Source organism: Rhinopithecus roxellana, chromosome 16 (genome assembly GCF_007565055.1).
Source record: "Rhinopithecus roxellana isolate Shanxi Qingling chromosome 16, ASM756505v1, whole genome shotgun sequence".
In the NCBI taxonomy this organism is placed as follows: domain Eukaryota; kingdom Metazoa; phylum Chordata; class Mammalia; order Primates; family Cercopithecidae; genus Rhinopithecus; species Rhinopithecus roxellana.
Window position 1 is genome coordinate 72614419 of NC_044564.1, and position 23223 is coordinate 72637641.

Consider the following 23223-nt stretch of genomic DNA (forward strand, 5'->3'; position numbering starts at 1 on the left):
TGTTTCCTAGGGACACACTTTAGGAGATTCTGTTGTAAGTATTATGGAATTCAAAGGAGGAGAAAATTATAAGAAAGTCGTGATTGACACAATTGGGAAGTTAAAACATTTTGACCTGCTTAAGCTAATAAGTAGATTTAGATAGGAAAATAGTTTACAATCTTATAACAAGTTGTTTCAGTGTTGTGGAATGTCAAATTCGGGGAGGAAAGTTGGACATAGATATTGAAGAAAAATACCAGGATAAATTACCCGTTCAGGGAGTTTAGCTTTGGATTAAAGGGTGGAAAGTACAGATTGAGTACTCCTTATCTGAAATGCTCGGGACCAGAAGTGTTTTGGATTTGGATTTTTTCAAAAAAATTTGGAATATTTGCATATACTTTAAACCGGTTGAAAATCCAATCTGAAAATCCAAAATAGTCCAATGAGCGTTTCTTCTTAGTGTCACGTCAGTGCTCAAAAAGTTTCAGATTTTGTAACATTTTGAATTTTGTATTTTCAGATTAGGGTTGCTCAACCTATAGTTAGAGAAGGCTGCAGGTTCATTACAATATGCTTTGTTTTTTGAGATCAAGGGAACTTGGTTTTTCTGCTTGTTATAAGTTAATCTAGGGTTGTTTATTGAGATGAATTTTAATTTTAATTATATTGTAATAAGTAGGTGACCTAGAATACCCTGTTTTTCAAAGTAGTGTAATTTGGTAGGTTCAGTGCTTCTTGAAAATGGGATAAATTGGGATCCTTAGGAAATCCTCTTTTTAGTTCCATGCTCCTGCTTTACCACCTGCCTTCCCCATCCTTTTGCATGCTTTTCTTTCCCTCCCTCCCTCCGTCTTTCTTTTTTCTTTCTTCCTTTCTTTTTATCTTTCTTTCTCTCTCTCTTTTCTTTACTTGTGAGCCCAGTAGGAATGATAAGTGAGATATAAATATTGAAAGTTGATGCTAATTGTTTGCTTGTTCCTCCTGTAGGAAACAAGCAGTCTGTTTTAACGTGTGAATTTCTAGGTCTTTTCTACACTTCTTGAAAAAAGTTCACCTAGGCTTCACATTTGTCACTAGCAGTTGGATTAGTGCTTAGATGAAAGCTTGTGCCAAAGTGAGGCATAGATGAAGTAATTTTATGACAGTTTGATTCTTTCTCTCTTATAAGTTTTGATCCACAAAAGAATTAATTTCTTTTTCAAATGTGTGGTTGAACTTTTGGATAGTTTTTTCATTTCCGTAGTGCGAATTCATCTTTTTCAGGGTTAGCTCTCATGGGAAAAACCAAAAGCTGTTGGGCATTTTTAGTTTATTTATCAATCATGACATTTGAGTGCTGAATGACAATGAAGTTATTCCAAGGATTACTCTGCAGAGCCCTGTGCTTTATTTCCATTGTTGTCTTTGGAATGGATTACATTCACATTATTTGAGGAATAATTAATTGGAGCTCCAATTCAGACCAGTTGGAAGACTAACAAATATTCTTTTGTTTTGGTTACAGAAGCTGCATACATACATGTAAGAGAAGCAAAAATGTCAGATGATATCAGGAAAAGGTTTGAATTTCCAAATTCTCTTATCCAATCACAGGTAATTTTGTTTGTTTATTTTTGCTCATGGTAACAAACCTGTTCTGTGGATTGTTAACTGAACTTTATATATTTAACATTAAATATTTTATTCTACATGTAGAGATTTATATTATTTTATGAAGTAACTTTTATGAGTTAATTTGAAAATATGTATTTGACATAGGAAAGCAAATATTTGAAACTGATCAATTTCAGCTTCTGTTTATATATCATACTTTTCTTCCTAGAGATAATAAAACCTTGATTAACTAGTAGGCTCCTGAATATGGTTTTTTTTTTTTTTTTTTTGGCCTATAATTATTGGGAACACAGGTAAATAGTTATATGTCCACAGAGCATGAGGGATTAATATTTAAGAAGACATATCCTACCCCTTATATAGAGTTTTATAATAATGACATTTAATAAGTAAAATATCCTGGATTAAAAAATTTGATGTATCTACTAAGATAGGAGATTGTGATAACTTTAAAGAGCTTTTCAATAGTTAAATGGTTAAAACAAAGATGGCTTTCTGGTTAGCCTTTAGCTAACTAGAAACATTCTGGTTAATCAAGGTATCATAATAGCTTATTGTCTTTTCTTGTGAGAGTAAAGCTAACAGATCAGCAGAAGCCATCTTGAAGACTTAACAACGTACAGCACCTTGGATACTTTCAACAGTTAACTTCGGAGATGTCTGCTGTGGGAATTGACTTAGCTGGGTAGTGGGGAACCCTTCCATGAGGAGTAGAACACTCCTTATGCAAGATTCCCTTCTACCTGGCTGGGTTGGAGTCATATCCTACAGGTCCTTACCATGAAGATAGAAGATGAAGGCTTGGAGGATACTGTTCGCAGTTTTATTTTTCTGTGCCTGGAGTCTCTTTGTTAGCATAGACAATCAAGAAATAAGAAATGCCCATATATGTTACTGTTAAATTAGGTGAAAAGTATATATATATTTATATATATAATTTAGCATAGGATGTCTATTTGAATTCTGTTATGGAACACTTAAGTAGCAGTGTAGGTTGATTTATCCTTGGGTTTTGTATTTTAAAAAATCAGTTTAGGCTAATATCTCTGATTTGTTAGAAGATGAAGTGAAGAGTATGTTAGAGAAATTGAATCTGGTGGGGAATGGGGAATTAAGCTTCTTTTCTTTTAGTTCTTTTTCTAAATATGAACTATAGCTTTTTCTTTGTCGCTATTGTGTTTCATATTAGTTTTGTTAGGTTCTTGTGATTGTGTCCTGTCCTTTGCAAATATTTCTTATTGTTCTTCTGTAACTACTGCTCAATATTAGCACCATATTTCATTGATTCACACACACTTTTTTTTCAGATTTTAACATCTTTGAAATTTAATTGCCTCTAGTAATTGATGGCAGCAGTTGAGATACAGTTGGTATTGCCTGCACATTTGTGAACTTGGGCATGATTTTCTACATGAGTCTAAAAGAACTCTTGTGTGACTATAAAACCAAAATTCTAACTTATAAGAAGCATTGTATATCATAGACTAATTGGCAGCCTTTTTTCTTTCTTAGTGGTACACAGTATAATGGTGCAACTTGGAATTCCTGGTCAGTTACATTCAGTGAAATATGGTATATTTTGTAAAACAGGAGCTCAGCCTATCCACGGGCGCTCAGTTCTTGTTACTATTCCTTTTACTAGGAGATAAGAGACAGAAAGTTGGACTAAACTTAATATTCACGTAAATGAATGACTTATATCGCAAAACTAGACCACAAGCACCGTGGTCTTAAATCATTTCCAATGTGTGAAATACAAAGAGAAAAATGAGGAAGGAGTGGGTGCTGTGTTTTTATTTGAGCTATCTTTGCAGGACTGGCAGCTATTCACAGCTATACTGTAATTTGGTCCCAAGTGCAGGCTGGACAGTTGTTGCAATAGTGAAGTTTTTTCCAACCCGTACACAGAATGGCAATGATTGTTACTAGCCTATTGTGCTGAAGAACTAGGGGAATAAAGTTGAGGTAGTAGGAGGTAATGATATTTATGTCTTTATATAACCAGCACTCCTATAAGAGACTTGAATTTAATTTTGGGTTTTTTGACTAAAGCAGGATATGGGAAAACTTTAGAGATTTATGAGACTGAAAGCTTATGTTTAAATTGAATTTAAGGGCTGAAACCTATAAAAATGATAAAGGAATCAAAATTATATGGCCTACAGGAGGGAGAAGGGTGGTGGTGGAGGGAAGCCCTATTGATTCACGTCTGTTTGCGCCATAGTCATAAAGACGAGTTTTCTTCTTATTCGTTAACGGTGTGATAAAGCATGATGGATTTCATTTCAGTGCAAAGATGATTTTAAAAACTATGCGGTTTCTCACTCATGTCTTAATGGAGTAAGCAATCTCAAGTTATCTTCTGAGACTGACAGCAATTTGAACCAAAAATCTGGCAGTTTTCTTAACCTCTATGCACTATAGTTGCTTATTGGTAACCTGGGATAGATATGCCTACTTTGAGAACTATTCTGAAGATTAGAAATTATGCATGTGGAGTGCCTAATTCAATGCCTTCTACATAGCACACACTTAGTAAATGGGAATTTTATTTATTCCCAATTGACTACCTGATACACTCATATCAACTAGTATTGATATTTGGAAATAACTTCTAAGGGACTGTGTTCATTAATTTTATTTGTTTTTTAGGCTGTGGGTCATCTTATTGCTGCAGTCCTAAAGGAAAATGGTTTTTCAGAAAAGATTCACCAATCTACAAATCAGGTCTGTGTTTAACTTTATGCTTCAATTTTCTTCAGATAAGATTGCTACTAGCTGGATCACATATGCACCTGTCTTGTTTCCCTGATAGTTCATATTACAGTAGAAATGTTTTTGAACTGTGAGAACTTCATTGCCTTTTTTGATAATTTGTTTGTCTTTTTAGTGTATAGCAATAAAAAAGTTTTAAATTTATTAAAACACACTCTAGGAATAAGAAATGGAGGGAGGGGCTGGAAAGGAGTATTCTTAGGACTATTGATGAAAAATAATATGGATGGAATGAGAGAAGGCATGCTTTAGAGAAGATTGATAGAGTTATCTCTGAGGAAATCATTTGGGTTATGAAGAGAATGAACAGAGTGGCTCTGTTTGGATGTAGATTTCTCATGCTTCAGCTCAGTCCCAGCTGTGAGTTCTTGGTTGGAAAGGTCATACATTGACAGTCAAAGCTGAAAAATTCCATCTTACACAAATAGCAGGTGAATGCTCAGAGTTGAAGCAATGCCAGCTTACTGAGATATACCACTTGGGGTTTGTTTGATCAATGTTGTGTATTTTGACCTGCTAGTTGGGAAACTCTTCTTAAGAGAGGTGTTCTCAGGTGTCCTCAATAGGGAACATAAGTGATGGAAATAAGATTTTTTTTTTCACAGCAGAAATAAATTGATTTCCTTTTTCTCACATTCTTCTTGATTAGCTGCTCCAAGTTACGTTTCTTTATTGCTTCTGCAGACATGTTGAAGTAAGTGTAGGACACACTTCACTAATTGGCATTTGTCTGGTGTTTGTATGTAGTCATATAAATTAGGTTTTCTGAGAACTCTGATCCTAATCCTGCCTATAATCACATTGTGTACTTTGAGAAGATCTAGTGGTTTTACTTAAACTGTCAGGATTTATTGAATGTCAAATCCCTGTAACTGTTTCCTCTTCTACTAAAAATGAATGCTTACACAGTCTTACCTGAGGCAGCAGTTTATTTATTCGTTTGTTTTGTTTTTCTGGTGTAATAATAGAGTGATGATATTTAGAAACCTTTGATATTGTCAGTACAGCTGAACACAATGTCTTTCTGAATAAAAGGAGAAGTAGAATATAAATATTTCCTTCCTGTGGTGATTGTTAACTGTATTGTTATTTTAATAGTGGGATGCTAAGATAGAATAGATTCTCAGCCAGCTACGGAGGGAAAATGGGTACAAAATGATGTTGATTTTCTTTTCTTTTTTTTTTTTTGAGACAGAGTCTGGCTCTGTTGTCCAGCCTAGAGTGCAGTGGCACGATCTCAGCTCACTGTCACTTCCGCCTCCTGGATTCAAGCAATTCTCATGTCTCAGCCTTCCGAGTAGCTGAGACTACAGGTGTGTGCCACCACGCCCAGCCAGTTTTTTGTATTTTTAGTAGAGACAGGGTTTCACCATGTTGGCTAGGCTGGTCTCGAACTTCTGATCTCTGTTGATCCACCCACCTCGGCCTCCCAAAGCGTTGGGATTACAGGCGTGAGCCATAGTGCCTGGCCTTGATTTTCATTCTTTTATTAATAGTTATTCTTTGGGAGCTGGGATATTACTTTTTCCCAAATTATATATTTCCCTAGTAAGTTGCATCAGGAAAAAGGAAAAATTGCTTCATTATTTGTTCTTTTTTTTTTTTTTTTTAATACAATTGTGTGTAAGTCTAAATGGACTTTATCCACAAGACAGTCATATAGGTTTATTGTTAGCAGTGAACCATTTTGGTTGTCCTGGATTCCTGAGAAAGTTATAAAAGCTAGAACCCCTGCTTTGATAGGGTATTCTTATTGGGGGAACCAGCCCCCAATATTTCAATGTAGGTTCTTTTCTATTTTCCCTAAGTGTCGGCTGGTCTGAGAAATAAAGGGAAAGAATACAAAAGAGAGAAATTTTAAAGCTGGGTGTCTAGGGGAGACATCACACGTCGGCAGGTTCCGTAATGCCCCCTGAGCCGTAAAACCAGTTTTTATGAGTGATTTTCAAAAGGGAGGGAGTGTATGAATAGGGTGTGGGTCACAGAGATCACATGCTTCAAGGGCAATAAAATATCACAAGGTAAATGGGCAGGGGAAGGTCACATGACCAGGATGAAATTAGAATTACTAATGAGGTTCCCTGTCCTGCTGTGCATGCATTGTCGTTGATAAACATCAGGAAGCAGGGTTTGAGAGTCTGACTAAAATTTGCCAGGTAGGAATTTCCTAATCCTAGTGAGTCTGAGGGTGCTGCAGGAGACCAGGGCATATTTCATCCCTATCTACAATTGCGTAAGGCAGACACTCCCAGAGCGGCCATTTTTGAAGCTACCCCCGCCCCCACCCCGGGAATGCATTCTTTTCCCAGGGATGTTAATTATTAATATTCTTTACTGGGGAAAGCATTCAGCAATATTTATCTTACCCGTTTTCGGCAATAAGAGAAATATGGCTCTGTCCTGCCCGGCTCCCTGGCAGTCAGACCTAATGTTTATCTTCCTTTTTCCCTGAACATTGCTGTTATCCTGTTCTTTTTTCCAGGTGCTCAGATTTCATACTGTTTAAACACACATGCTTTACGAACAATTTGTGCACTTAATGCAATCATCACAGGATCCTGAGGCGACATACATCCTTTGTTTATCAAAATGATGGGATTAAGAGATTAAAGATAGGCATAGGAAATTATAAGAGTATTGATTGGGAAAGTGATAAATGTCCATGAAATCTTCACAATTTATGTTCAGAGATTGCAGTAAAGACAGGCATAAGAAATTATAAAACTATTAATTTGCGAAACTAATAAATGTCCATGAAATCTTCACAGTTTATGTTCTTCTGCTGTGGCTTCAGCAGGTCCCTCTGCTCGGGGTCTCTGACTTCCCGCAACATACTCTAAAATGAAAACTTATATTTACTTATATGTCCTTCTCATGCTTTTCTATCAATGAAGACAGAGTCACAGTGTGAGGGGGGAAAAGTCAGTTTCCTTCTTGGGCAAGCAGTTTTCCTAGGCTTTTTTGTTTTTGTTTTTGTTAGCCATGGAATGAGCAGCTTGCTGGTGGCCTGTCTTACTTCTCTCTTTTATATCTGGGCCCATATTAGAATTCAAGAAATTGTGGCAGGGGCATTGTGGGTGGTGGTGAGGTACATGTAGGTGATAGAGGTTGGTGGTAGGAGAGCAGGAACATTTTCTGAAAATAACTGTTATTGTAATTGAAGGCTTATGGCATAAATATTATTTGGAGTTCAACTTAGACTAACTGATATACTGATACTATTAGTGTCTGGTTAAATTGTTTGGTTAGAGCAGTGTGTTAGAGCCAAGTCTCAGCTTTGTTGTGTTGCTTGAACTCGGGTCATACCTCTGCCTGCATCCAGCCTTGTTTTACAGCGATGATGCCAGATGAGAGAGAGTTGCTGTTACCTCCATTACCTCTCTTGGAAAATTGACTTCATTTTATTCTAGGAACAGAGTGACAACAGCATCATCTTTATAAAGGAAAGCTAGCCTACTGTGAACAAATTACTCATTGATGAATGACCGAAGGTGTGTGTGTGTTTGCTGCTCATCAGTATTGTCTTCTAATCACTGGTTTGGTTTCAGACTCCTGCTTTGAACTTGCTGTGGGAGAAGTGTTGCAGTGACAATGTAGTGGTTCGAACAGCCTGCTGTGAAGGTCTGGTGGCACTCGTTGCTCAGGATCATGCAGAGTTCAGCTATGTTCTCAATGGGATACTCAATCTGATTCCATCAACCAGGTACTTTTTCCTCAGTGTTTGGTCAGTTGTGATTTAAATCAGTTAATGGTTTAAGTTTTTAGGACAAAAAATTCACAAAATCCCTATTAAGAGTCAGCATTCATCCTACTTGCCAGTTGTTTTTCTTGCTCTTAAAATGTCATGCAGTTGTTGTTTCATATATGAAAAGATCATATTAATTTAAATCCTACAGTTTCAGAATTTGTGGTCATTTGCAGTACTTAAGTTTTGGAGCTCTGCTTAAATTTGTCGTTGCTCTTTTTAAGATGAAAATAGCTAAATAGTTTATAATTCAAAAATGCAATGCAGAGTCCTGACTTTTTTTTTATGGCCCACTGAAAATATTTATTTATTCAAATTTTTTCTTATTTGGTTTTCAAGGAACATAATACTGTCACACAAACCCCAAAAATAAACACAGGAGTGGGTATAGACATAATGAAATACAGTGCCCTTGGATAAAAATGATAATAAAACTTCGTTATTGGTAATCATTCAACAAACATTTTCCGTGCAACCTTTTTTTTTTTTTTTTAATATTATACTTTAAGACCTAGGGTACATGTGCGCAAAGTGCAGGTTTGTTACATATGTATACATGTGCCATGTTGGTGTGCTGCACCCATTAACTCATCATTTACATTAGGTATATCTCCTAATGCTATCCCTCCCACCTCCCCCCTCCCCACAATAGGCCCCGGTGTGTGATGTTTCCCTTCCTGTGTCCAAGTGATCTCGTTGTTCTAATTCCCACCTATAAGTGAGAACATGCGGTGTTTGGTTTTCTGTTCTTGTGATAGTTTGCTAAGACTGATGGTTTCCAGCTGCATCCATGTCCCTACAAAGGACACGAACTCATCCTTTTTTATGGCTGCATAGTATTCCATGGTGTATATGTGCCACATTTTCTTAATCCAGTCTGTCACTGATGGACATTTGGGTTGATTCCAAGTCTTTGCTATTGTGAATAGTGCTGCAATAAACATACGTGTGCATGTGTCTTTATAGCAGCATGATTTATATCCTTTGGGTATATCCCCAGTAATGGGATGGCTGGGTCAAATGGTATTTCTAGTTCTAGATCCTTGAGGAATCGCCACACTATTTTCCACAATGGTTGAACTAGTTCACAGTCCCACCAACAGTGTAAAAGTGTTCCTGTTTCTCCACATCCTCTCCAGCACCTATTGTTTCCTGACTTTTTAATGATTGCCATTCTAACTGGTGTGAGATGGTATCTCATTGTGGTTTTGATTTGCATTTCTCTGATAGCTAGTGATGATGAGCATTTTTTCTTGTGTCTGTTGGCTGTATGAATGTCTTCTTTTGAGAAGTATCTGTTCATATCCTTTGCCTACTTTTTGATGGGGTTGTTTTTTTCTTGTAAATTTGTTTGAGTTCTTTGTAGGTTCTGGATATTAGCCCTTTGTCAGATGAGTAGATGGCAAAAATTTTCTCCCATTCTGTAGGTTGCCTGTTCACTCTGATGGTAGTTTCTTTTGCTATGCAGAAGCTCTTTAGTTTAATTAGATCCCATATGTCAATTTTGGCTTTTGTTGCCATTGCTTTTGGTGTTTTAGACATGAAGTCCTTGCCCATGCCTATGTCCTGAATGGTACTACCTAGGTTTTCTTCTAGGGTTTTTATGGTTTTAGGTCTAACATTTAAGTCTCTAATCCATCTTGAATTAATTTTCGTATAAGGAGTAAAGAAAGGATCCAGTTTCAGCTTTCTACTTATGGCTAGCCAATTTTCCCAGCACCATTTATTAAATAGGGAATCCTTTCCCCATTTCTTGTTTTTGTCAGGTTTGTCAAAGATCAGATGGCTGTAGATGTGTGGTATTATTTCTGAGGACTCTTCTGTTCCATTGGTCTATATCTCTGTTTTGGTACCAGTACCATGCTGTTTTGGTTACTGTAGCCTTGTAGTATAGTTTGAAGTCAGGTAGCGTGATGCCTCTAGCTTTGTTCTTTTGACTTAGCATTGTCTTGGCAATGCGAGCTCTTTTTTGGTTCCATATGAACTTTAAAGTTTTTTCCAGTTCTGTGAAGAAAGTCATTGGCAGTTTAATGGGGTTGGCATTGAATCTATAAATTACCTTGGGCAGTATGGCCATTTTCACAATATTGATTCTTCCTATCCATGAGGGTGGTATGTTCTTCCATTTGTTTGTGTCCTCTTTTATTTCACTGAGCAGTGGTTTGTAGTTCTCCTTGAAGAGGTCCTTTACATCCTTTGTAAGTTCGATTCCTAGGTATTTTATTCTCTTTGAAGCAATTGTGAATGGAAGTTCATTCATGATTTGGCTCTCTGTTTGTCTGTTACTGGTGTATAAGAATGCTTGTGATTTTTGCACATTGATTTTGTATCCTGAGACTTTGCTGAAGTTGCTTATCAGCTTAAGGAGATTTTGGGCTGAGATGATGGGGTTTTCTAAATATACAATCATGTCATCTGCAAACAGGGACAATTTGACGACTTCTTTTCCTAACTGAATAGCCTTGATTTCTTTCTCTTGCCTGATTGCCCTGGCCAGAACTTCCAACACTTTGTTGAACAGGAATGGTGAGAGAGGGCATCCCTGTCTTGTGCCAGTTTTCAAAGGGAATGCTTCCCGTTTTTGCCCATTCAGTATATTATTGGCTGTGGGTTTGTCATAAATAGCTCTTATTATTTTGAGATACATTCCATCAATACCGAATTGATTGAGAGTTTTTAGCATGAAGGGCTGTTGAATTTTGTCAAAGGCCTTTTCTGGAAACATCTATTGAGATAATCATGTGGTTTTTGTCTTTGGTTCTGTTTATATGCTGGATTACGTTTATTGATTTGCATATGTTGAACCAGCCTTGCATCCCAGGGATGAAGCCCACTTGATCATGGTGGATAAGCTTTTTGATGTGCTGCTGGATTCGGTTTGCCAGTATTTTATTGAGGATTTTTGCATCGATGTTCATCAGGGATATTGGTCTAAAATTCTCTTTTTTTGTGTGTGTCTCTGCCAGGCTTTGGTATCAGGATGATGTTGGCCTCATAAAATGAGTTAGGGAGGATTCCCTCTTTTTCTATTGATTGGAATAGTTTCAGAAGGAATGATACCTACTCCTCCTTGTACCTCTGGTAGAATTTGGCTGTGAATTTGTCTGGTCCTGGACTTTTTTTTGGTTGGTAGGCTATTAATTATTGCCTCAATTTCAGAGGCTGCTATTGGTCTGTTCAGGGATTCAACTTCTTCCTGGTTTAGTCTTGGGAGAGTGTGAGTGTCCAGGAAATTATCCATTTCTTCTAGGTTTTCTAGTTGATTTGCATAGAAGTGTTTATAGTATTCTCTGATGGTAGTTTGTATTTCTGTGGGGTTGGTGGTGATATCCCCTTTATCATTTTTTTATTGCATCTGTTTGATTCTTCTCTCTTTTCTTCTTTATTAGTTTTGCTAGCGGTCTATCAATTTTGTTAATCTTTTCAAAAAACCAACTCCTGGATTCATTGATTTTTTTGGAGGGTTTTTTGTGTCTCTATCTCCTTCAGTTCTGCTCTGATCTTAGTTATTTCCTGCCTTCTGCTAGCTTTTGAATGTGTTTGCTCTTGCTTCTCTAGTTCTTTTAATTGTGATGTTAGAGTGTCCATTTTAGATCTTTCTAGCTTTCTCTTGTGGGCATTTAGTGCTATAAATTTCCCTCTACACATGGCTTTAAATGTGTCCCAGAGATTCTGGTATGTTATATCTTTGTTCTCATTGGTTTCAAAGAACATCTTTATTTCTGTCTTCATTTCATTATGTACCCAGTAGTCATTCAGGAGCAGGTTGTTCAGTTTCCATGTAGTTGATCGGTTTTGGTTGAGTTTCTTAGTCCTGAGTTCTAGTTTGATTGCACTGTGGTCTGATTGACAGTTTCTTATAATTTCTGTTCTTTTACATTTGCTGAGGAGTGCTTTACTTCCAACTACGTGGTCAATTTTGGAATAATTGCGATGTGGTGCTGAGAAGAATGTATATTCTGTTGATTTGGGGTGGAGAGTTTTGTAGATGCCTATTAGGTCCGCTTGGTGCAGAGATGAGTTCAATTCCTGGATATCCTTGTTAACTTTCTGTCTCGTTGATCTGTCTAATGTTGACAGTGGGGTGTTAAAGTCTCCCATTATTATTGTATGGGAGTCTAAGTCTCTTTGTAAGTCTCTAAGGACTTGCTTTATGAATCTGGGTGCTCCTGTATTGGGTGCATATATATTTAGGAGAGTTAGCTCTTCCTGATGAATTGATCCCTTTACCATTATGTAATGGCCTTCTTTGTCTCTTTTGATCTTTGATGGTTTAAAGGCTGTTTTATCAGAGACTAGAATTGCAACCCCTGCTTTTTTTTGTTCTCCATTTGCTTGGTAGATCTTCCTCCATCCCTTTATTTTGAGCCTATGTGTGTCTCTGCATTTGAGATGGGTCTCCTGAATACAGCAAACTGATGGGTCTTGACTCTTTATCCAGTTTGCCAGTCTATGTCTTTTAATTGGACCATTTAGTCCATTTACATTTAAGGTTAATATTGTTATGTGTGAACTTGATCCTGTCATTATGATATTTTATGGTTATTTTGCTCATTAGTTGATGCAGTTTCTTCCTAGCATCTATGGTCTTTACATTTTGGTATATTTTTGCAATGGCTGGTACCAGTTGTTCCTTTCCATGTTTAGTGCTTCCTTCCGGATCTCTTGTAGAGCAGGCCTGGTGGTGACAAAATCTCTAAGCATTTGCTTGTCTCTAAAGGATTTTATTTCTCCTTGGCTGGATGTGAAATTCTGCATTGAAAATTCCTTTCTTTAAAAATGTTGAATATTGGCCCCCACTCTCTTCTGGCTTGTAGAGTTTCTGCCGAGAGATCTGCTGTTATTCTCATGGGCTTCCCTTTGTGTGTAACCCGTCCTTTCTCTCTGGCTGCCCTTAACATTTTTTCCTTCATTTCAACTTTGGTGAATCTGACAATTATGTGTCTTGGAGTTGCTCTTCTCAAGGAGTATCTTTGTGGCATTCTCTGTATTTCCTGAATTTGAATGTTGGCCTGCCTTACTAGGTTGGGGAAGTTCTCCTGGATGATATGCTGCAGAGTGTTTTCCAACTTGGTTCCATTTTCCCCATCACTTTCAGGCACCCCAATCAGACGTAGATTTGGTCTTTTCACATAATCCCATATTTCTTGGAGGCTTTGTTCATTTCTCTTTACTCTTTTTTCTCTACACTTCTCTTCTCGCTTCATTTCATTCATTTGATCTTCAATCACTGATACTCTTTCTTCCAGTTCATCGAGTCAGTTACTGAAGCTTGTGCATTTGTCACATAGTTCTCGTGTCATGGTTTTCATCTCTATCAGTTCTTTTAAGGTCTTGTCTGCATTGATTATTCTAGTTACCATTCATCCATTCTTTTTTCAAGGTTTTTAGTTTCTTTGCACTGGTTATATAGTTCCTCCTTTAGCTCTGAGAAGTTTGATTGACTGAAGCCTTCTTCTCTGAACTCATCAAAGTCATTCTCCGTCCAGCTTTGTTCCATTGCTGGCGATGAGCTGCGTTCCTTTGGAGGGTGAGACACGCGCTGATTTTTTGAATTTCCAGCTTTTCTGCACTGCTTTTTCCCCATCTTTGTGGTTTTATCTGCCTTTGGTCTTTGATGATGGTGATGTACTGATGGCGTTTTTGTGTGGGTGTCCTTTTTGTTTGTTAGTTTTCCTTCTGTCAGGACCCTCAGCTGTAGGTCTGTTGGAGTTTGCTTGAGGTCCACTTCAGACCCTGTTAGCCTGGGTATCAGCAGCGGAGGCTGCGAAAGATAGAATATTGCTGAACAATGAGTGTTGGTGTCTGATTCTTGCTCTGGAAGCTTCGTCTCAGAGGTGTACCCAGCAGTGTGAGGTGTGAGGTGTTGGTCTGCACCTAGTGGGGGATGTCTCCCAGTTAGGCTACTCAAGGTACAGGGACCCACTTGAGCAGGCAGTCTGTCCGTTCTCAGATCTCAGCCTCCATGCTGGGAGAACCACTGTTCTCTTCAAAGCTGTCAGACAGAGTCGTTTACATCTGCAGAGGTTTCTGCTGCTTTTTGTTTAGCTATGCCCTGTCCCCAGAGGTGGAGTCTATAGAGGCAGGCAGGCCTCCTTGAGCTGCGGTGTGCTTCACCCAATTTGAGCTTCCTGGGGGCTTTGTTTACCTATTTCAGCCTCAGCAATGGTGGGAGCCCTTCCCGCAGCTTCGCTGCCACCTTGCAGTTAGATCTCAGACTGCTGTGCTAGCAATGAGGGAGGCTCTGTGGGCGTGGGACCCTCCGGATCAGGTTTGGTTTATAATCTCCTGGTGTGCCGTTTTTTAAGACCCTGGGTAAGGCGCACTATTAGGGTGGGCGTTACCTGATTTTACAGGTGTTGTGTGTCTCAGTTTCCCTTGGCTAGGAGAAGGAATTCCCTTCCCCCTTGCGCTTCCCAGGTGAGGCGATGCCTTGCCTTGCTTCAGCTCTCGCTGGTCGGGCTGCACCCCCTGGTTGGGCTGCACCCGCTGACCAGCACCGACTGTCCAACACGCCCCAGTGAGATGAACCTGGTACCTCAGTTGAAAATGCAGAAATCACCCTTCTTCTGTGTCGCTCACGCTGGGAGCTGGAGGCTGGACCTGTTCCTATTTGGCCATCTTGGGTGGCGCCCTCCCCCGCCCCCACCAATTCCTGACATTTTAAGAAAGAAGATTGTCCATGAGCAATGATTCTTCCACAGTGGTATAGTTTATACATTATAGTGACATTACTTGGCCAGCCCTTGGCATTAGTGCATTAGAAAATAATGGCACTTATTTCTCAAATATTTTGTGATTTAGGGATGTCTTCCCCTTGATTCTTCCAAGTTAATAATGTTTTGTTCTTTGAATTTGTTTGGTATGACTGTATTTAGTCCATTTACAGGCTGAGGTAATGTGATAATAAGGAATAAGAGGGATCCATTCAGAGATGGTCAAGTGAGCCTCTGTTATAAAATACTCCCTGAAAAAGAGTTGTTACTCTTTGCTTCAAGAAATTATCTTGATCTATATGTCCTAATTTTTGACTGCTTCAAATCATTTGGGCTTTTGCCTCCTTTACTCACCTCTCACCAAGCCTCCCTTCTCCTCTGTGGAGCTACTTGTTTTTCTAGTGTTTTTCAGTCACCTTTATTACAGTATTATCGGGCTGAGTACTTAATTTTTTTCCCTGCCTTCAGTGGAGATGGAGTACAGCTGTAATCATCAATTTGTGGAAAGATGCCGGATACGGTGTAAGTCCTGTAATCCTAGCACTTTGGGAGGCTGATGCAGGTAGATCATCTGAGGTCAGGAGTTCGAGACCAGCCTGGCCAACATGATGAAACTGCACCTCTACTAAAATACAAAAATTAGCCAGGTGTAGTGACACGTGCCTGTAATCCCAGCTACTCAGGAGGCTGAGGCATGGGAATCACTTGAACCCAGGAGGTGGAGATTGCAGTGAGCGGAGATTACACCACTGCACTCTAGCCTGGGTGACAGAGTGAAATTCCATCTTAACAACAACAAAAATTTGTGGAAAGATTCCTGGGCTTAAAGTTGTTTAGGTTAAATAAACCCTAGCCTTTTAACCTTTCTTTATAAATCGTTTCCTGTTTCCTCAGATCATTTCTTTGTGTCTTTTTGGCACCTTGGTCTTAATTCTTCCCCCCCTTCCCGTCCCCTCCCCTCCCCTCCATCTTTTCCACTCCCTTCCCTTGCCCTCCCCACCCCTTCCCTTTCCCCTCCCCTCCCCTCCATTTCCTCCCCCCTCTCCTCCCTTACCCTCCCCTCCCCTTCCCTTTTCTCTTTCCCTTCCCCTCCCCTTCCCTCTTTCCCCTCCCCTCCCCTTCCCTCTTTCCCCTCCCCTCCCCTTCCCTCTTTCCCCTCCTCTCTTTCCATTCCCTCTCCTTCCTTCTTTCCTTCCTTCCTTCCTTCCTTCCTTCCTTCCTTCCTTCCTGCCTTCCTGCCTTCCTGCCTTCCTGCCTTCCTGCCTTCCTGCCTTCCTGCCTTCCTGCCTTCCTGCCTTCCTGCCTTCCTGCCTTCCTGCCTTCCTGCCTTCCTTCCTCCCTCCCTCCCCCTCCCCTTTCCCCTCTGCCTCCCTTTCCCTGTCTCTTTCTCTCTTTGTTTCCTTTCTGACTGTGTCTTGCTATGCTGCCCAGGTATTATAACTCAGTGAAGCCTCAAACTCCTGGGCTCAAGTAGTCCTCCCACCTCAGCCTCCTAAGTAGCTGGGACTACGGATGTGTGCCAGCATGCCTGGCTTGGTTTTTCTTTTCCTTTCGCAGTCGGTGGTTGCAAAAGGAAAAGTCCTTCCCAAAGTAGATCCATCCTTCTGTTCAAGTTGTGTTTCCCCCCGTGAACCCTCTTCTCTAGACATCCACAACTCTTCAGTCTTCCTGCGCCAGTGTGTGTGTTCCACACCAGCATGGCATGCTCTTTCACCTTCTCTGTCTGACATCATCTTTATTATCCTTTAAGACTGTGCTCCGATGTCCTCTTTCCTGTCCAGACACTTCCCACTTCTCTGCTGCACTACTTGTTGTTTCACAATATGTGCCTGTGTGTATTATTTTTAAACCTGTATTTTGGTATCTGGCACACTCTTTGACACTTAGTAGTTCCTAGATATTTCTGAATAAGTGAAGGTTTGATCATGGCTGAAAACTTACTACTTTCTCTCTGTCTTTCTGTTTCTACACACATTCACAGAAATTTTAGAAGGATTCTGTTGTATACCAATTAAAAAAGTAGTTTTGAGGCGAATTTTGAAAAGTTAAGCTTTTTATGTGTCTGTCTTTTTCTTATGTACTGGTTGATCTTAAGCAAGCCACCTAGATTTTATCTTACCTTTTTTATTTGTGAAATGCAGGTATGGTATTTGTTGCCCCCCGCCCCAAATGTTTTCAAATGCCTTAAAAATCTGCAAATGTAAAATCTAATTGCATCGTGTAGTTGTACTATTTATATTCATAAGTTAAAGTATCAGCAGCTCATGGGGCCAATGTAGTATCTTCTGTGTATTTAAGGTATAATTAGAGCAGGTTAGATTATACCTTTTATTCTAGAAGATAATCTTAGAAAATTTTTCTGCTGTGAGATACCATTCACACATCAGTATTAATTCTTCATCCCTATTGCAAATTGCAAAGTATAAGCTTTGTGGATAGTGAATTATCCTGTCATTTCTGCATATTGTAATTTGTGGGTAACCTTAGTTATTTTTAAATTTAAAAATGTGTTTTTTGGGCGGGGTGCGGTGACTCACGCCTGTAATCCCAACACTTTGGGAGGCCAAGGCAGGCGGATCTCTTGAGGTCAGGAGTTTGAGACCAGCCTGGCCAACATGGTGAAACCGTATCTCTACTAAAAGTATGAAAATTAGCCGGGCGTGGTGACACATGCCTGTAGTCCCAGCTATCGGGAGGCTGAGGCAGGAGAATTGCTCAAACCCAGGAGGTGGAGGTTGCTTGAACCTAAGCTGAAATCGCTCCACTGCACTCCAGCCTGGGTGACAGAGCGAGACTCCGTCTCAAAAAAGAAAAAAAAAATGTGTTTTTTTGAATAGGTAATATATTCACATTGGATATTTTAGGCAAAGCCTTTGTCCTATCCCAGTATCTGTGTTTTTTTGTTTTTGTTTTTTCCCCTGCAGAAGACAAAGTGTTAGTAGGTCTTATTATATTCTATGCAGCATATAATAGAAAAAATGTGTGTGTGTATATTTACATGTATATTTTCCTTACTTAACAAACAGAAATAGTAGCCTATTACACAGTATTCTTTATTTTGCATTTTCAGTGGAAAAAATGTATCTTGGAGCTTGTATTAGGCTGTTCTTGCATTGCTATAAAGAAATACCTAAGGTTGGGTAATTTATAAAGAAAAGTGGTTTATTTTGGCTTACGGTTCTACAGGCTGTACAGGAAGCATGGTGCCGGTATCTGCTTCTGGCAAGGGCTTCAGGAAGCTTACAGTCATAGTGGAAGCAAAGCGGGAGAAGGCATGTCACATGGCAAGAGCCAAGAGCAAGAGAGAGAGGGGGAGGTCCACGATTCTTTTAAACAACCAGATCTCATGTGAACTCACTGAGCACGAACTCACTTATCACCAGGGGGATGGTACTAAATCATTCATAAGGGATCTGTCCCCGTGATTCAGTCACCTCCTACCAGGCCTTATCTCCAACATTTAGAATCATATGTCAACCTAAGATTTGGAGGGGACAAACATCCCAACCGTTTCAGAGTTCATTCTATAAAATATGTAAACAGCTTTCTATTTTTTTCTAGCTGCATAATATTCCATTGTGTGGATGACCATAATTAGCAATTTCCTATTATTTCTAATCCTTTACAATAGACAGTGCTTCAGTTATTAATCTTACACATATAGGTGACCATAAATTTTTAAGGTTCTTTGGCTATTTGGCCAACATATGGAAGAAAGCCTTGAATTTTATAGTAAGCAAATATAGGAATTTTAACAGTGGAAGGATGCTGGACATTTTAAACAAAATTTCTTATCTGAGAGTGTTCATATTGTCTAAATTGTCATCCACAGGGAGATATAGAGAGTAGATGCTGAAGCTAACCAGTTTAATTTTTGAATCAATTTGATCATAAAATATATAAGTGCTATGTTTTCCTTATTGTTGCCAGTGGATATAATAATTTCTTGTATGACAGAAAACATAATTTTCTTCATTTGCTTTATTTCAAGTAGCAGAACTTTGTGGTATGTAGTGATTATGAAGACTATACTTTGTACCGTTTATGTTTAAAAAAAAAAACCAACAAAATGAGAATCCATTTTAAGAAACAAGCTAATTAAAAACAGGAGACTCAAATAGCCTCCTCCTCCTCCAAAATGAACCTCAGGGAATCTTCTGAGACAGAAAACCATCTGTGTCTTTGGGACCTAAAGGCAAGAATGGGCCGGGCGTGGTGGCTCATGCCTGTAATCCCAGCACTTTGGGAGACTGAGGCAGGCTCATTGCTTGAGGTCGGGAGTTGGAGACCAGCCTGGACAACAAAGTGTAACCCCGTCTCTACTAAAAATACAAAAAAATTAGCTGGGCTTGGTGACACGTGCCTATAGTCCCAGCTACTCAGGAGGCTGAGGCAGGAGAATTGCTTGAACCCGGAGGCAGAGGTTGCAGTGAGCCAAGATCACACTACTGCACTGCAGCCTGGACAACAGAGTAAGACTCTGTCTCAATCAGTCAATCAATAAATGCAGGGAATGCCTTTGGGTGAGACACTTTGGGTCTTCAGTTTCCATAATTTAAATTTCTGCTTGTGTCTGACTTCTCTTTAATTGGAGGCTTATTGGAATCTAAAGGTACTTTGGGAACTGAGACACACCATGATTGCTTATGTTTGCTTTAGAAAAATAATTCTAAAGCTTTATCTTTCCATCTTGCCTATTCATCTTCTAGCCTACTATCCTTCAGGAACTGAGAAAGCAAGAGGGGGGTGGATAGAAAAAGCCAATAGTGAGAAACAGCCTTCTATAGAATAGATGTTTAGAGAATGTAGGTTATTGAGTTTTCTCGGCATTTAGAGCAGATTTTGAAAGCATGAAAGAAAGATGGAAGGAAAAGTAGATGTGCCCATCTCTTCCAGCCTTATAACTTGCTTCTTTGTCCTGTGCAAGTCTAGTCAATAAAATTCCCTTGGAACACGTCTGGAAGCCCCCCTCCCACCTGAATCCAAGCCCACAGTTTGAGAAACAGTGGCTTAGAGCGGGTTACATTGTATAGTCTAACTTTGAAAAAGACTTGACATGAGCAATGTTGTCTAAACTTCAGGGAGTGTCTGGGAAAGGGTCTGGCTGTGCTTGAGAGACTGTTCTCTTCAAAGGAATAGTTTCATGTCCTAGAGTGTTCTCTGTTCAAAGCTGAGGCAACATGAAACAGTTGTAAACTAGTTTTTATAGCTTCTGTAAACAAAGAAATGGATTTAAGAGCCCTAAAATGTTCTTTTCATCAGTAAGGAAATTTGAAAAAAAAATTATTCCCTAGGGAGGGTGAAGGAAAGAAGGGGACCACAAAAGAAACACAGTAAGGAAATCATTATCACCAGTTGAATGTGAATTTTGAAATGAAGTGAAACTGAAAGTAAAGTGCAAGATATATAGTAGCATATAGTTTTGTAGACCTTTTAGGAATTGTTTTGAGTTTAGATTGGTTTTGGTTTTGTTTTTGTTTTTACATTGACTGTATCCTGAAATAAAGAGTCCCAAAGCAAGGAATTTTCCATTTTTCTTTCCTTAGAATTTTTTTTCCCTGAACTGTGCTGGCTTCTAGAAGCCTCATGCAACCATTGTTACAGTTGCTTAGTAACAGGTTTGTGAATAACAAATCTTGCTCTCCTGCAGAACCAGGTATTCAATTTTGATATTGAGATGTCATGACAGCCTGTAATTTCACCTCAACTGCTTCCCCTATTTCTTGTCTTAATGTGCTTGGTAGGAAGGTTATACTCTGGATAAACTAGGCTAGCACTTCATTTGTATGCCTTCTGTACTTTTAAACAGGGAAGGGACCTGTATTCAAGGTATTTGGGAATATAAAGTGTGTTAAAGTGTGGGAAATTAAAGTGTATTTTCTGAGACTTCTAAGTCTGCCTTTTAATGAAATTTAGCATAGGATATTAAAAATTCTTGTAGTGGGTCCTAAGGAACTCTTTTGGATCCAGTGAGTCTTTGATCATGGGTTGACAAAGGTTCAGTGGTTAAAAATGATTCTGAGAATCATTTGGAGTTAAGATTTAGGATGATTTATGGAGAAAATTCTTGTCTCTCAGAGTCTTCTTTTTTATTGATGACCCTGTTCCTTGGGAAACTTAATTGCTTTCTTATGTAGGAAATGACTAGCAACTGTATTCATATCTTGTTATATTATTGAAGCTTTTCTGTATTATTTAGCTTCTTTCTCTTTATTTTATTTGGCAGGAGAAGAAGAACCAAGGAAGGATGCCTTTATGAGGTTTCCTCCAAGGTTTAGGGAAGGCAGCACATTTTAATCTGCAGCTGGGGTGTCAGAGTATTACTACCTGAATTTGACATGGTTTCAAGGTTTATATTTATATTGATATTATGGCTTATTTAACTCTTATTAGAGAGTGACAGAATTGCTAGTCCACGTCTGTTTCCCCATCTTGTCTTTTAAATATTCCTTTTAAGCTTATTAGCTTATTTCTAGATGTTCTTCTTCCTTTTGTTCCCCAATTCTTTTTTTTTTTCCCTTGAAAATCCTAGAATTTCTCTCAACTTTCAGTTCCTAATCACAAAAGTGGTTCCAGCCACTTTTCTGATCTAGGACATTCTGCCCTATTTTTTATTAAGTTAGTTGATCTGGTTGAAGGCTTTGTCACAAAATCTTCCATTGTAGAGTCATGTATTTATGCTAAGATGTTTCTAGGTGATTTAAGAACAGTGGCTGCTGAACACATGTTACTTTTATAATGGAAAAATGCTTCAGAAGAAATCAGGCCATTTTTGGTACATAGAAGACAAATGAGTGCAAAGGACTTTGTTACGCAAAAGCTCAGTAACATTACATCTCAGATTTTATTTTAAAGAAGCTTTTTTTTTTTTGGTCATTCATTTAAGCATGGATTTCTCAGAACTGTTTATTTTGTCCTTATCGTCTTGTCTCTGTTTATCTCTCTCATACAGTTTTATAGTTTTCTCATATAGTTTTATAACGAATTTAGACAATTATTATTTTTCTAGTGTTTGTCATTCTCTTATTTCCTAATGAGTTACTATGCTTAAGACTGATGAATTATCTTGTTCAGGGATCTGAAATCGTTTCCAGTTAAAAAGGGACTTAGCCACATTTGTTCCCATGACACCTAGGGATGCATCCCTCTTGGGATGTTATGTCATTCTCTTCAACCCAAACCCTTTTAGTTCTACCCCTAAATATCTAAAATATGGGTACATTCTTGTACCTCATGTTTGGTATATTTTGAAAGCAAAGAACCAAACACTATTTGTAGTCTTTCAAAAAGAGACCCAGCATACATGAGCAGTGTTTAATGTTGTAATGAAATAATTCCCAAACAAAAGGAATCTGATACATGTTATTCATATGCACAGTAGTAATCGTGCCATATTACCCTAGCAAAAAGCAGTTTGCCTGAGTGTTTTCTCGTTAGTATAGTTGGTAGAACTTGACTAAAAATTAAAAAAAATTTTTTGAATCTTCAGTGTTATCATTGACCCATACTCTCTCTCATTACAAGCTAACTATCCCCTATCTGAAATGCTTGGGACTGGAAGTGTTTCAGATTTTATATTTTTTGAATTTTGGGATATTTGCATATATATAATGAGATATCTTGGATAGATCCAAGTCTAAACACAAAATTCATTTATATTTCATGTACACCTTATACAGATAGTCTGAAGGTAATTTTGTACAACATTTTAAATAACTTTGTGCATGAAACAAAGTTTTAACTGTGTTTTGGCTGTAGCCTGTCACATGACTTCACGTGTGGAATTTTCAACTTGTGGTGTCACATCAGTGCTCACAAAATTTAGGATTTTGGAGCATTTTAGGATTTTGGATTTTTTGATTAGGGATACTCAGTCTGTATGAGATGTGGGTCTTGGCTCTTATGCCTAGTGAAAACTGTGGCACCTTTTTGCATTGTCTCTTGCTTCTGTGCTTGTGGATTAGTTTTGAAATTTCCTTTGCTCTCTTTAATGGTTCTTGAGTAAATTCATTTTTTCCTGGCACCTGCCCAAGAAAGGACTTATTCCAGCTGATCTTTATTGTAGGCTTTCGGCAGCAGTTTCCTAAGTGTATTAGGCCTCTTTGGGCTACTAGTTACAGAAATCCACTTGAACTAGTGTGAGCAAAAATGGATTAATATTTTTGATAAAGGAGTATCTATCTCATAGGACCCAAGAATAAATATGCACCTAGGCCTCAGAAACAAATGGGATATAAACTGTGTGTTTCATTCTTCTTTCTTCCTGCAGACTTTCTCTGCCTCCTAGTTCACAGGGCACCACCTGCTCCTGGCTTAACATCTCATATATGAGGCAGCCAGACTGAGATTGGAATTTCCTGGCCACAATTACAGATTTCCAATGGTAGG

The 23223-nt window shown here is 38.7% G+C and overlaps 1 protein-coding gene across 6 annotated transcripts in view; it reads left to right on the forward strand.

Moving 5' to 3' along the window:
* FOCAD (focadhesin) overlaps positions 1-23223 on the forward strand; it is a 327680-nt gene that overhangs the window by 31286 nt on the left and 273171 nt on the right. For all 6 annotated transcript variants that reach the window (XM_030919606.1, XM_030919604.1, XM_030919601.1 and 3 more), the window contains 3 exons: positions 1490-1578; positions 4252-4326; positions 7923-8077. In XM_030919606.1, the coding sequence (XP_030775466.1) occupies positions 1522-1578; positions 4252-4326; positions 7923-8077 (287 nt within the window). In that variant the 5' untranslated portion in view covers positions 1490-1521. Of the gene's footprint in view, positions 1-1489; positions 1579-4251; positions 4327-7922; positions 8078-23223 lie in introns of those variants that run through there.